General features: G+C 34.1%; 2 protein-coding genes across 3 annotated transcripts in view; both read left to right on the top strand.

Annotated features, from left to right (window-relative positions):
- The window catches only part of LOC131844980 (uncharacterized), a 198,535-nt gene that overhangs the window by 132,567 nt on the left and 50,338 nt on the right, over positions 1–15,630 (top strand). The gene's annotated exons all lie outside the window — the stretch shown is intronic.
- LOC131844975 (lysine-specific demethylase 3B) overlaps positions 1–15,630 on the top strand; it is a 184,074-nt gene that overhangs the window by 150,935 nt on the left and 17,509 nt on the right. For both annotated transcript variants that reach the window (XM_059193981.1, XM_059193980.1), the window contains exon 9: positions 11,647–12,133. In XM_059193981.1, the coding sequence (XP_059049964.1) occupies positions 11,647–12,133 (487 nt within the window). The remainder of the gene's footprint in view (positions 1–11,646; positions 12,134–15,630) is intronic.

Below are 15,630 nucleotides of genomic sequence, written 5' to 3'. Positions count from 1 at the left end.
CAATTTTTATCTTTCACGTCAATCAAAATAAAAAAGCACCAGCCGAAGAAAATGACACAGAGTAGTAGCGTTATTCAGCCGTTGTCGTGTAACAAAAAGAACATTGTCATATGTATGAGGTGGCAATGCACACGCTTCTCTTGAATAATGCGATATAAAAACTACGTAATGCGTGTAACAATGAGTCGTTGGAAGGCAGGAAGTTCAGTTGTCGGTATAAGCAGCTGTCTGCTATACTCGTTTGACTAACACCTTCAATATGGAATATTATGGGAATACGCACATTTTACTGATGGTTTCGACTAGAAGTGTGAAACGAAATAGAAGAGTAAATATGTGAGATATAACCAAGATCTATTACAGTTTGATTTGTAATCTTCTTGCTGTTGTTTATGTTTAGAGTGATAGTTACATCTGTCGGTATATTGTGTGCAACTCTCATCAATAGTATAGTATTGCTATTGATGGATTCGTATGTCGTGTTCATGAATTGTAGTCCATGCATCATCACAGACTTGTGGTTGTGGTCCAGATGAACGGGCGCGGTATTTCATTTCACATTATTAGAACTCGTGGCGGCGGCGATGAGTGACTTTCATCTGTAATGAGAACGCTGCCCCGGGCTAGGGCTAAACCACAACGTACCGCAAAATCAAAAGCGTAGAAAGGAAACACTCAATACACAACATTGAACAATTTGTGCTACGCTACACCACAACCTAATTTAAAATATCAAACACATTCTCATTCAAAATTGTTGAAAAATATAAATGAAAGATAAAATTCATAATAGAATCGCATTGTACTCCTGTCGAGAGGAATACTCTTATTACTAATTGTTGTGAAATGACTTTATTAACGATGAGTTGCTCGTTCCGAGAGAAAAGGCTTTTGATTACGATTACACGGTACAATGGCCGTGCGTGAGAGTTACCAACGTCGTATTGTACTATTAATTTTATTATGTATTACACTACACCGGCGCAATGCTCTATTTACTCGGTCGATAACAATAGAAACGAATAATGATCATTCTGCATTAATTACTCGTTGCGTGCTGAAGCGAAGACTATTTGCGATACTTAGCGTGTCACGCACGATTGCTACATGTGGTCGATCAAGCGGAGCGGAAATGATCCAAACGGCGTATATGAGTCCTATATAAATTGTAACTATTATCTGACTTGGCTAGTCAGTTGTACATCATAAAGGTTGTATTAATATTCACGATGCAGCGCACCCGGGGCGGGCAGGCTACACAAAATGGCTGCCTGAGGCGTTCAGCGCAGGCGAGTCGTGACCGCCAGGAATCCACGCGCTTGTTCCGAACCGAACGCTCATCAATTATGCATGAATGCGGCCAAACAACGATGTTTACTCTCTATGAGACAACGATTTATTGCGTCGTGTAATTTTTGACATTACATTGCTGACCGGTTGCGGTTTCATCTGGAGTCCGACGAAACTATTACTCCGTTGGCGTTTATTTGATGTCCATCATAATATATCTGTTACAAACATATGCATGAAAACAGCAAATAGATGAAGTTGAATAAGATTAAGAAAATATCGCCACTTACTTTAGACTACGATATTTGACTAATTGTAAGTAAAGATACAGTACAGTTTGAGGTTATCGTTTCTCCCGCCTTGCCATGTGATATTAATTTAATTTACTTATTAACATTTACTACGTTGTTCATAAATAACATAATGATTCACATTTATTGCATCAGAGGCCGAGTGCTAACGACGAATTAATTTAATCGTAATATCTAACGAGTTTACGGCTCGCCCGCCCGCAGCTGTGTAAGCTATCGATAACGTGGAATGAATAACTCATTGTTCTCGCCTCGTGTACTGATACTAGTACGACAAGTATTGTAAGTTTAACATAAATTCTTCTTTTTTATATTACTATTAATATACATAATGGTTATAACGTTTTTTATGTAACTAAAACAGCATGCAAACAAGCCCATATTTAACCTCACGGTCGCCTAGATACATGAACAGCACTGTTATTAAGTTAACATGTGACGCATGTGATACGACTCATTCGTTCCCATTCCACAGGCCTAAAATGTGATGCCTCTAATCCTGTAATTTCACCGTTTAATATTATCCTTCACCGAAACACAACTACAAAGTAAGCTGTTTGGTGGATGAAATAGGTGAGATAGACCTTAATACGTTACACTACAAAGTTTACCTCGGGTAAATATGTTATCCTGTACATTATTGACATCACATACTTCAGTCTATTAGTCACTTAAAATATACATAGATAAGGAAACAATTATAAAGTAACACAATATTATTGCAAGATGCGATTACAGTAGGTATCTAAACAGTACATCGCGTATCATTTTTTACTTCAACTCCTTATACTACTTTGTTCGTAAGATATACCTGTAATACCTATTTACATTGATACTCATCTAATCTAGAATAAAAAAATAAAAACAATGTATATTTCATTAGTCGTTATCATTAACTAAATAATACTAATCTATTTTTTTTTTCATTTAAGTAGGTAGATAGCTAATCTACTTATTAAAAATATGTATTTTCAGTTAAGACCTAACATTGAATAGAAAAACTTTATTCGATATCCGTGTATAGAGGCGCGTAATCATGACATGAGTAGGCAGTCCGTACAAGGTCAACGTATACATATTTTATGGGGAAAACTTGGAAACCAACCCTCCGCGTTGTAAATAACTTACCTATATGTAAATTCTCCCACGCAACTTGGCTTCGGAAATGAACAAATATCAAGGTAAATAAGATTTCAGCGTCGGAAACATTCAACAATGCCTTTCTTTGACACGATAAAAACTGATAACGTTATCTATGTCACACAAAGACGGTTTATACTTATGAATGTTTGTTTATTAATTATTCTCAAACTAATATCCGTTTTATACTTGAGTTATGACGTATTTATTAACTTAAGATTATATTATCAAAGAGGTCAGACACTAATGTTTATTGCTGATAAATTAACTTTTAATAACTGCTTTTCATGTGGAAAATTCTTCATGGAATAGGAAGTAATAAAAATCGGAATGTAATTAGGTGTACTCTATTAAAAAAATCTGTTAATTACTTTGTTTGTGAGACTAAAAATCAGTTGGTCTTTTGTGATAGATAAATTACATTAATATTGTAATTTATTTTATTTCTTGCGTTTTTTTTCTAGCCTGGAATTTGGCTGATTATTTTACTGTAATTTATATTTTGGAGTACATTATTAGTATAGATTATTCCTTTCTGTACTATATTAAATATCTACTCTAAATAACACGATGCCAAGCATTAAATAGTTAAGAAATAAATGTACCTAATATTAAACATACTTTTATGACAGGAAGATACAAAGCTATCCATTTATTATTATAAAAGATTACACCGTACAACTGCGGTTACGATGATAAGTACTTTATCACTAACTGCAACCAGGTTATCGACTGCCGGTGTTTGTGTTTCTTATCAATAAATACCTCACCTCGTGCTATCTAACTTATCTAATGTATAACGAGAACCATTGTTTGAAAAGCGGGTAATATCATATTTGGATCTATTATTAACACAACAAAAATTCCACGAAACATGTTAGGTGCATATGTACATACCTATCACCTCCATTGACTTAAGATACGCGAATAGGTATTTATGTTATCTTTTATTATTATTATTTGGTACATTTAAAGGTCGTAATAGAAAAAGAACGCAATACAATTTCATACAAAGAAGTCTCGCCTGAGTGGCTGGACTAGGGACGGGTACTTTTTTCACTGTATTGTGCAAATTACATAGCGTTAGTTATTCGCGTGTAACGGCTAACTCGATTAGCGCAAGGCCAAAACAAGGTATGTGACCTCTTTGGTTGTTTTTATTAAAATTGCAAACGGGTTTTGCCTGCCTATTTACTTAGTTAGGTATCCGCTTGCCCGCATGACGGAGCAAGGCAACAAAAACACGATAGGTACTCATTGTAAATGTCTGAACTACTTAACAAAAAAAACTAATTAACTTTTTATATGGTTCGCCATCTGACAATCGAATTTATCAGTTTTTGTTATATTTCTACATTTTTCATTATTCAATACGGAATTGTATCATGTTTTTCGTAGTTTTCTTATCTTTAAGCATCCATATTGATAGGTTAGGTTAGTAAAATAAATAAAGTCATTCAGATGCTTAGTGTCGCGTGTCGATAGAATTCGAATATAATAAAGCGTTGATTAATATAATTGGCACATAGTTAGGGCTTTAATAACATTTTATAAAACATGTTATGTAAATTGTTGATGTTTAAAATGTATGGAATATGCCGTAATTTATGAAGTCAAATTCCAAAACCCAGATAAGTTTACGATCCTTACCGTAACGAGCGAACATCAATGCATACAAGTATGTATGGACTCTTTGTGTTATTTATAAAACTGAACAGAACGAATGGCTTGTCACGAATAGTTGGCTTGTTGCCAAATTGTTAGCCCGTTGTATAAAATTCGCTCGGTATGTTGGTCAACGATCGACAATTATTTGTTATTCTATTCACACGCGAAATTGCGAGACATAAAAATAATTAGGGGTAACCTTCTGATAAAAATACTCTTGAATTGATTAAAGACATCTTACCATGATATACTATCCCAGGCCAGCGTATACTGTTAGTGTACGTAGGTATGCAATTTAGGAAAATACTTAGATACTTATTTACTAATAAGTAGGTATAGGTACTTGCAAAGATTACATGCCTACCTATTAAATACCAATTACAATACAACTATTATTATTTAAACCTACTCGTTTCCTTTAGTATAAGATAACAAAATACCTACCTAATGCATTATTCAGTTACACTAATGTTATTTTTTGCTTCATTATCATGTTTACCAATGTTGTAATAGCGTGACACGCTTGTTGCGCATCGTGATTATCGACATCTGCCCTTCCTGTTGTAATTTAATAACCTATAGTTCGTGTTCGTATACTGTGTGTGTATAATCTGTGGCACTAGTCAAGTCCTGCATACATAGAGCTAAACTGCATACATTGCCATCAGGTGCGCTCAGCGCTGCGCGGTCTTTGTATGCGCGGGGGGAACCTCCCTGATAACTCTTCTCACCCTCACTTCACACCCGCGCTGCCGTTCACTTGTTGCTACGTTGCCTGCTACGTCGACGTCGCGAGACTGGCGTTACCGCCTCCCCCCGTCCCCTTTCGTCCGACCGTCACTTCCCCCCGCGTTTCAGTTCTTTGTGCGCTATTGAACCTTACATACGTTTGTGCACTATTCGCATCGAAATCTTTTGACATGGTCGTTAGTCACTCTATATAGGTAGTAATAGTTAGGTATTTTGCAAGCACAGCCAACTGGAGTAATTTATTTCATGCGTATAATTAATTGTGATTGAATTTGTTTTTATTATCGTATAAAAGAAGAGTTCTAAAGGATTTGTAAGAAGTTTTGAACATTGGATTTCCAGATTTACTTGTGATCTGTGATAGTGAGTTGACCTGGTGACTGAAATAAACAGTATGCTGATAATTTGTGAGAAGTGATTGGATATATTTATACTTACGTGAAACTGTTTCGCACATCATACATTTTTTGTCGATCTAAACTGTTCGAAGAGTGAGTATTTAATCTAATATCTATTCATTTCTAGTATAACGTGCATGATAAGTTACCTAGTTAATATGAAAAATTAGAGACTTCCGTTATTAATCTTGTGAACAAAGAATTGTTTAAAAGGTTAACAGTTAATGTCCTTTTTTACCGTTAAATTAATTTTAGTTAATGTCCTTTTTTACCGTTAAGTTAATTGGATTTCACATCTCAACAGTATATTAAACTACATACATATGGATTTGTTTCCAAACAAAGGGAATTTGTAAATACATAATTAGGTAGGTAGGTACAGACGTGATCGGTTTAATAACCAACTGCCGACCTACAGTAATTAAGCAGTTTTCTCTTATTAGTGCGGACATTTTATGATAAAAATTGGTATTTATGTATGTACCTACTCTGTAGATACCTATTAGGTACAGTAGGAAATAACAATTTGCCCCTTAATGTATTACAAATAATAAGTAATCGAGTAGGTACATTCTAGCTTTGAAAATTACATAAATTATCATTATTTTACACTTAAATTACATACATAAAATCTAACACTCTTGTTTCAATCTTCTAATCTTATCTACCTACCTCTAGTTCGACTTTATATAAACAATATGTTCTTAATTATACCTAAGGAGGCAGATCTTATGATATTCTTATATAGATAACTGCCTAAAGTGACTGAATTTCAAATTTTTACATTTAAAATAATCGTTATATTGGAATGGTACCAAAACGGCGTAAAATAAGTATTTAACAAGTAAATACAGTATACAAAGCATTAAGTAATAAAACCTTCAAATAACAGCGATTTTTACAGAATATGTATTGCGTAAATGTAAAAAATATTGTAGAGAATTATTTCTTCTATTGGGTAGGTCCATATCTCTACCTGCCTATCTTCCTCTATTTGTATTACATGTGTACCTATACGCTATATTTCATGTCTATACTCCATCTATTTTTGTGGGCGTTTATAGAGCAATTATAATAATATGTAAGTTCATATGAGAAGTAGGTGTCAATAGTTGCCATGTTGGTTGGTACGCTGTCTATATTTAAAACACATGTAATCTGGGCCAAATGACGGCACCTTTACTACAGTTAAGTATGGCATGACCTTTGATATCACCTCGTAGGTATTATCGTAGGAATGCATTTCGAGCGCGCTCATTGCTGCATTGTTACCGCGTAATCTGATTTGTTATCGTAATCGCACGGTTATCGTTCCATTGTTTATTGTGTTTAAAACGGACCATGTCGTGTTCGTTCTAATTTAAGTCGATTATTGTTTATATATTGTTATATTACTAATTAGGTTTTATACTTGATTATTGTATTTAAATTAATTGTCGTCTCTATTTACTTAGCTTGAATGTTAGTCACCTATGTTGAACTCGTATAAATAAATTTAAATAATATCTGAATTGTTATTGTCATATATGACTCGTGTCAGAAAACAATTACACATATCTACTACATTTATATACAATTTCCTACGTTATATATAAAAAACGAAACAAAGGAAACTACTAATAACAGACACAATTGGAAACAAAGTAAATATGCATAAAAATATATAGGATTTGTTCACGTTCATACAGTGCAGCACCATTATTTCATTTATACTTTGCACAGGGTAATATTTAGGTAGGTGAAATATGATATTGGAATAAAAGTAACGTAATTGTATATAGGGGCCATAGGGCACATGATGGGAATGTAAACGAGGCTTATGTGTACGTTAGTCGTTGTCGGGAGGGAATCAAGTCTTCCAGTCACGACCGTTCGGGAGATGTCGTGAGATGGCAGGGAGATTGCTGCTCGCTCGCCTCCGTGCCTTCAATAACACATTGCGCAATTTACTGCACGCGGTCTCGGTCGTGATACCGCACAACACTATATCCTCAAGGTGGCTGAATTTTGTAATCACGATCACCTTACCCATCGAGATAGATGACCCCTGACTTCTTTTACGTTTAATCGTTTTAAATAGTGTATGAAAAGCAAGTCGGATCTTGTAGATGTAAAACGCAATTAAAAGCGAATATGGTACGATGTTAAATAAATTTCTGCACACAATATAGAAAGCGAGACTGAGAGGTTTGCGGCATGTCTACCTACATGTACAGTTTTTATCAAATTACGGCAATCTTGCACTGGCATGTTACGCAACGTATGGTTGAGATAATTACTTTATGACAGTATAGAGTATAGAGAAAGCTTTGTCACTACTAAATGTCCATTAACGGTTATTGTCCTAGTGGAAGCGTTTCATTACACGGTTGGCGACTCGACACGCTCTACTGCCTTTAACGAGATAGCTTGCTTCCACTCGACAAACATGCTCGGATAACATAGCAACTGGTTAATGAGTCTCGTTCTTATTATTATTATTGCTTTATAATTGTATTGCATTGTTTATCTATTATTATTGATCATATATGCTATCGTTCCATAGTCCAAATAGATTATTAAATGTTCAAAATCCGCTTATGGGAAAATATCTACGTGGTTAAAATTAGGCACATTATCAGTCTAGTAAAAGCAGTATTCTCTGCACTGGCACGTACATTCGATAGTCGTGAGCTCGTTGAATATTCAAATGGTTTGATTGATCGGTTTTAGTCACGCGCTCGCTCACTCAACTTCCTTTACAGAGCAAGTTCTTTGAGCCCATAAAATCGGTTTAAATGATTTCAACCTCATGACCTCATCTAAAGTAATAGGGTAGAGTATTATAATAGACTTGCTTTGTTTGGACTGCATGTTTCATACTGACGAATTGACGTGATATCTACCTATTTATTGTAGTGTTTGCGTGTGGAAATGTGTCTGTACTTACTCGAATTCAACTGTTTATGGTAACTCACTAATAATACGTTAAACGACATGCCTTTTAAAATGAATTCATACCACTCGTTTGTGTATATATATTGTGTTGCGGTGATAATAAAATTCAAACAATAGGTTATTTGCACAGTTGCTTTGGTTTATTATGCTAGTTTTCCACGAATTTGGTATTTATTGGAACTCGCCTACTTTACGGTTACACTATGAATTTATTTACATAGTTTATGCTGAGTCGAGTCGATCGATATATAACTTTATGTTACAGTGTTTAGTGCAATAGCTACTTACGGCGGCCCGAGCCCGCCCTTCATGAATTATTCAAACCTTGTTCGTGGTCAGGATTTACGGCTGACAGTGCGGCGTGCTACGGCGCCCGCCGCGTTCGCCGTCTATGTGTCAACTTTTTGCTCTTTCTTTCTATCTAATGAAATCTTCTCTCAGCGGTTAGGGCCCGAGTTCCCGACGTTTGTCTTGTCAATCAGGCGTTGTCGTGACTTGGCTGCAACGTTGCCGCACTTTCCTGTGGAGTTATTTGTTGCCCCATTGTCCCCGCCCTCTGATCACTGTTGCATTGTCTCGTATCTTTTGTTTACATTCCCTCAATAGTCGTTTGTTTGTAAAGATACGAGTTTGTTTTCTCTTTGTCTCGTATTCTTTGAACATTGTATTTACAGATGTTAAATTTCTTCTTTATATACGTAGTTATCAAATGAGATCTTGTATAGATATGGACAATTTAATTTAAAAATACATAACGGTCATAAGTCATCTGGGTTAGGTAATGTTGACAATGTGGAAATATTCGGAATTTGGTCCTTTTATGCAGTGCTTCTTTTTAACTGTTCATTTTATTGAAATAAACGGGTTATTATTTTACTTATTAACTTATCCAGTATGCCAAGGTTTCGGCATATATCCGACTTGTAAAACTGAACCGGTTTTATTGTATTGTTAACGGTTGAATAAATTGCACTTAAGTGGCACTCTGTGTTGATATTTGGTGCATTGAATTTTATTAATTTAAATCGACAATTAAGACAATAGAAATGAATCGCTTTTGGGAGTATTTGCTAATTTGAATTGAATTTGAATTTACATAAATAGCTATTGGTTTGGAGTCTATTTATAAACAAATAATTATACAATAGAGAATTCGATGGAAAACACTCTCATTAAAATTCTGTTGTAGTTAATTCGACACGCAAACACGTCATTGGTATGCCTGAGCATCGGGTTGAATATTCGATTTGAATAGTCATATCGTTTTACAATGTGGGCCGACGAGGTTAGCTAGAAAAAAGTAGCATAATCGAGCGATATTAGGAATGAGATGAAATGAGTGAAAGGTGTCTTGTTATGTGTACATTTTCAGAAGGAAAAAGGGTGATGTTACTAACAGAATAATTAGTCCGAAAATGAACGGTCACACAAGACACAAAGAATGAATGAATGTGATATGACACTTGGGATATAAGAATCTTTTTGTATCGGTCTCAAATAATGAATTATGTATTGAACCAGGGTAATTGTGTTTTACTGTAGAGAATTTTGTGAACTTCCTTTTTTGTATGATACTTTTATATACAGTATACATATGTACGATAACGATATCGTGATACTTATGTTGATTACCTCGTCCCTTAATGATAACTTAAAATAATACATCGTCATCATTATATTTCGTTTTCAGTGTTTTGTTAAATATAAATTTGACTTTGATAATTCTTTTTGTGTAATCTTGGTGATAATCTTTCATATCCAGTTCATATTTTACTGTCTCGTTGATTAGATATTTAATTACGTATAATTTTATTTTTGTACGTTGTTATTTAATGCGTATTTCTATTATAATCCACTTACACTACCTACTTGTACTACTTTTTCTATATTAAGAAAAACGAACACATTTCATACGGATTTAGCGGTCGAATCGTACTAAATTTAAACCTCGTTCTGCATGTGGTTCATTGAATGGCGAATATTTATTGCAAAATGCGATTAAATAACGCTTACTCGATTTTAGTGGTATAGAGTTTAGTTCGTACTAAATTATTCATCACTTGTTTGCACTATTAAAGTAGTCTGAACGAGGTATATAACTGAGGGTTACGTCATCCACAATAAAGTATGCGTGAGGCGACATATCCGCGCTTTTGTCACATTGCCCTCATTCTGGTTACGCGCCAACCCCGTGCCATCGAGATTTGGCGCTGAGCTGTTTGGCCGACTTCCAGCCCGTCATTCACAAACTACCGGACAGGTCTGCCGACGTGCCCTCACATATCATGGTTTTTAATTCCTCCAGTTTCCTTTTGAAATAACTAGTAACACAATTTTTTGGACAGTTTTATTATGTATTAATAACGTCTAGAGACCAAGCGAGTAATATATTCGTTAGGCGCTCTCTTTATGGTAAAAGGGGCAAGAGATGAATGATAGTGGCAGCCATAGAATGCTAAGAGCATTTTTACACTATTGTGTTTATAAAAGGGTTTGGAAGGTTGAAGACATTTTTATTCTTGTCGATGTTTTACGTCGTGTTAATATTTAATTTAAAGTATCAAATAATGTTAAAATACGGTGTTGCAATATATTACGTATTTATGGAGAGAGCGTTAAAAAGGTAAATTGAACAGTAATAAATTATTCACACACATGTGAATTTGTTCGTGTATTTACGTACGAAATATGTATATTTATTTTGCCAACGACGTACTGTGTGTGGTGTGAATGAGCTTGTATTGGCGTCATCCCAAATGTGTTGATAGATGCTAAAATTGACGTCACAATTTTAATTGAAGCATATTTATTCAATTGTTTAGGCATTTGCGGTTAGTGCTTTTTGAGTCAATCCATATAAACAATGTGACTTTTGACTCATGCGGTTGATTAGCCTAATAATTGTGGGTTCTTTTAAAATTTTAGCTAAATACTTATAAATGTAGATAATTACTGTTGCATAAAAGTGAATACAAATGAAGACAACCCTCACAAACGTCTGACTACTCTGTGCTTAATGTATAGTAAAAAAGTAAAACTGCTTTTTCATACTTCGTTCACGAATTTTTTATCTAATTGAATGGGATTCTATATGTAACTATTCCTATTTTGTAGAACTAAATGTATTAATTATTTTTTTTATATTGTTACAGGTGTTGCTGTAAGTGTGAGTGCGAGTGATGTTGTCGGGGTCAGTGACGAAAACGACAAGTGTGTGAAACAGGAGGAAGTGAAGCTCGAAGTGTGCGCCAATAGTGAAGGTGAAGTGAGGAGTGAAGTGAGTGGTGGTGCAGGCGCGGATGGTGTTGCCAGCGCCGTGGCCTCCGAGGAGGACGACTGTGTGATAGTGTGCGCGCGCGATGCGGACGAGAGGTCCGACTCGGGCGTGAGCGGTGTGCGGTCGGGAGGGTCGGCGAGCTCGGTCGAGGAGCGGGAGTGGCGCGGCATGGCGCACGGGTATGGCGGCGGCCCTCCTCCGCCCCTACTGCACTTGCCACCGCCACCGCCGACGCTGTACCCCAACGAGCTGCTCTGGAAGCAGCGGTACCCGCCGACGCCGATCCACGGGCCGCTGCACCATGCCATCGCTGATGACTACCTGGCCTCTTACGATAGAGAGAGACATGAAAGACTGCTACGGTGAGTCTCCGTACATATATTAGTTTAGGATTTAGTTAAATACTTTTTGAAATTAATAGTAATGGTGAACAAGTTGACCCATTTGAAGAAAATTTCTAGCCTTCGCCAAAGATATATCTAATAACCATTCAAATCACGATTCACATGACCGTGGTGCTTATTTTTGTGTTGCTATACCTAAGGACTGAGGTGTCCATGCCTACGAGCCAAGTAAAATAATTGCTATATATCATCCTTTAAACCAGAACACAGCTTGCAAGTTCCGTCGCATGAATAAACGAGGCAAAGTTATCTAAAAATATTATAAAGTAGTACAAGAGAAACTTCTAAAGAATAGAATAAAAGTTGTCACTTGTGAGCCCATGTTGGTATTTATGAAATATTGAATAAGTTTCTTTTGTTAACATATTTTGAATCCTTCGTACTAAATCCATGCTTGACTCGAAGATGTAATATATAAAACAAAGTTTTCAAATTCCTGTTCTCCTTCAGTTAAGTTATTTTAAACATTGAGGTTATGAATAGATTTCCCATTACTTTGTGATATTTTCTTTTTTTTATGACACTTTCTACGAGTACTCCGTCTAAAAATATTTATCAGTAGGTACATATAAAATGTATTAAGTTTTATCAGATTAGCTATTACAGATCTGATACACTTATCTTTCTGAACTTTTCACATCACTATCAGTGGAATGCAGGAATTTATATTAGCAATAAATAGAATAATTTATAGCTAGACACTTTGATCTTCTATTGATTGTATTTAATGTATACTTGGAATGACTCAGCATACACCCACTATGTGGGAGTTCATTATTGCTCGCTATGACGGTGAGTCATGTTATTCCATCGAATTACGTTGTTGTGATAGATAAAAATACAATATGACAACCAACCATATTATGTCAACCACACGGAAAACAAAGTTAAGGTTTACTTTTAAATCTAATTGTGATATTGATTATGATTCAATCCATTTTTGTGTTGTGGGCTACACTAATCAAGTAAGAATAAAATATACCATTGGCAAGTTCATTCAATACAAAAGTAATGTAATTTTTAAAAGTAAGTAATATTGCAAAATTACTCTGTAATTTCGATCAATAAGTTTTTTAGTGTAAGAATCAGTAAACAGATAATGCACATTTATTAAATATTATGTATTTAGTTTAGCTGTATCTTTTTTATATATTCTTAAATTTACCCCATTAAAATTTTATTTTCTAGGATTAACGCTGAAAAACTATGGCCATTAACTCAACTTAAGTGCTTTACCTACGAAACAGTTCACCCGTCGTTTGAAAATTAAAGTAGACTATGTAGTCATTGTTAGTCAATATGTACGGTATTTAATGACTAGGACAGGACAGCCGAGTTATTCGTGTGTGCACTTCCATTGTATTTCATAGCTTTTTAACCAAACAGAAATCAAATTGTTAACCATCGATCGTGTAGCTAAGCGCTAACGGCTGATTTGTGAAATGTTTTGTTTTATTAAACGATCGAAGTAACTTCGAGGTTGATTTTTGGGAATATTTATAGTCGATAAATTATTTGATGTAGTAGTAATCTCTAGTAGGATCAAACTAAATCTTGTAAGATACGATGATGGTATAAAGTCGGATGGATAAACTAGAAGAAAGTAAGCTCTAATAGCCGTGACCTTGACCATTGCGTGACTGTTAAATAGTAAAAAAAACAATACAAAACCTCAGTGAACGATTCGTGGTCACGAATACATTGCCCTACAACCCTTGTAATAATAATGGTGAAATTTGCATTAATTAAAGTTCTAATTCATTATATACGATGTATTTTTATTAAAATCTATAAATAGTAATAAAACTGTCCGTGTCTGCTTGCTTATAAAGCACGCAACGGTTTTAATAATGTCCACAATCATTTCGATAATTTCTTTCCCAAAGTTTATATAATGGTAATACATGCGTATTGTTTGTTGTACACCTATATTTATATTCACCCTAGTGGTTAATATTTTTTTTACTTTTACCAAATATGACCAGATGTTAATGATTATTTTGCAGTCATTAGTGGTTATGTCTCATACTGATTATATTACAGTTAATAAATATTTGTAGAACTGTTAACTTATAGAAAATATTCTAAAATCTATTCATAACATCATTTGTTGAATAAATATATTTTACTATTACTTTTTTTTGTCCTATTATTACTAACTCGATAGTTAAAAGACGTTTATAGGTAGTCTACTTTTTATAAAATTTTAATCAGTATAGATTTACGTTATATTTATCAACAACATTCGCCGTATCTCTTCATAAAATTAGTCTAATATTAATATTAATATCTACTATTAATATTAAAATAGAGATGGGAGATAGAGACGATTTTGTTGGGGAAAATATAATCTACAATAAAAGCACTGTTTCAAGTAATTCTATGACTATTTGAAAGGTATATTGTTATTCTATAGTATTCTAGAGTAGGTTATGTATTACGTAAATATGTACAAAACTTACAAAGTTATAAGCACTTAGACGTAGCCTCTAATTTACATGTAGATTTATTTTTATTAAAATAACGGTTATTTTGTAATTAGATTAATGACATAGTTAATAAATAACTACAGTAAGGTACAATATTAATGTTTCTTATATAAGTTTTATACAATAACCGGTAGGTCTAACGAGTTCATCGGATAAATGTAAAATAATAACAGTATCATTAGTGATCGGTAGTCGAGTTACATAATTGTGGTTTAATATTAATTGATGCCCTAACTAGTCAAGTGACTCAGTTTAAAACATCTTACAATGATATTACAACTATCAAAGTAGATTTGAAAATTGAAGATTATAATTCTACAAATGTGGTATGAATCCCGTATATGATGTAATATCTATTTAATACTAGCTTTTACTAGCGTTTTTAATAAAAATTATCCTACGTTCATTAATACCGCCAAGAACATGTTTACAACATTTCATGATGATCGGTTCTGTACTTTTTGCGTGAAAGCGTAACAAATTCCTACTTTCAGATTTATAATATTATATTAAGGATTAAGCATTGGTGGACCTGGTCATAAGCTTCTACATAAGTTTTAATAACGCTAAAGTATCGTTATAAACTAGTTCTTTAATAGTAAAATATTGGATTTACATTTCAGGAAAATATTAATGCTGCCGATTTAAAAATTTTTTATACATTGTTATTGGGAATTTAAAGGAAATAAATTACTATGCAAAGTATTTAATACCTTCTTTGCCCGATATCTGAAATGCACGTTAATTATTAAATTATTATTTAAATACCAGCTCATTATATGAAAGGGGTGTATTTATATATTCAGACGTTTGTAATTTTGTACCCACTTAAATGAATTATCATATAAATAACATGTAAACCAGTTTAATTAATATTTGTTTGGGAAACTCGGTGTGGAAACCGACTCTCACATTACCGGTTCTATTTATTTTTATACATTAGTAGTTGTAACTCATGAACTGTAG

The sequence above is a fragment of the Achroia grisella genome, unplaced genomic scaffold (genome assembly GCF_030625045.1).
Source record: "Achroia grisella isolate CSIRO2021 unplaced genomic scaffold, CSIRO_AGI_Agris_v1 utg445, whole genome shotgun sequence".
NCBI lineage: Eukaryota > Metazoa > Arthropoda > Insecta > Lepidoptera > Pyralidae > Achroia > Achroia grisella.
The sequence above is the reverse complement of the archived record's forward strand: the minus strand, read 5'-3'. Positions and strand labels throughout refer to the sequence as shown.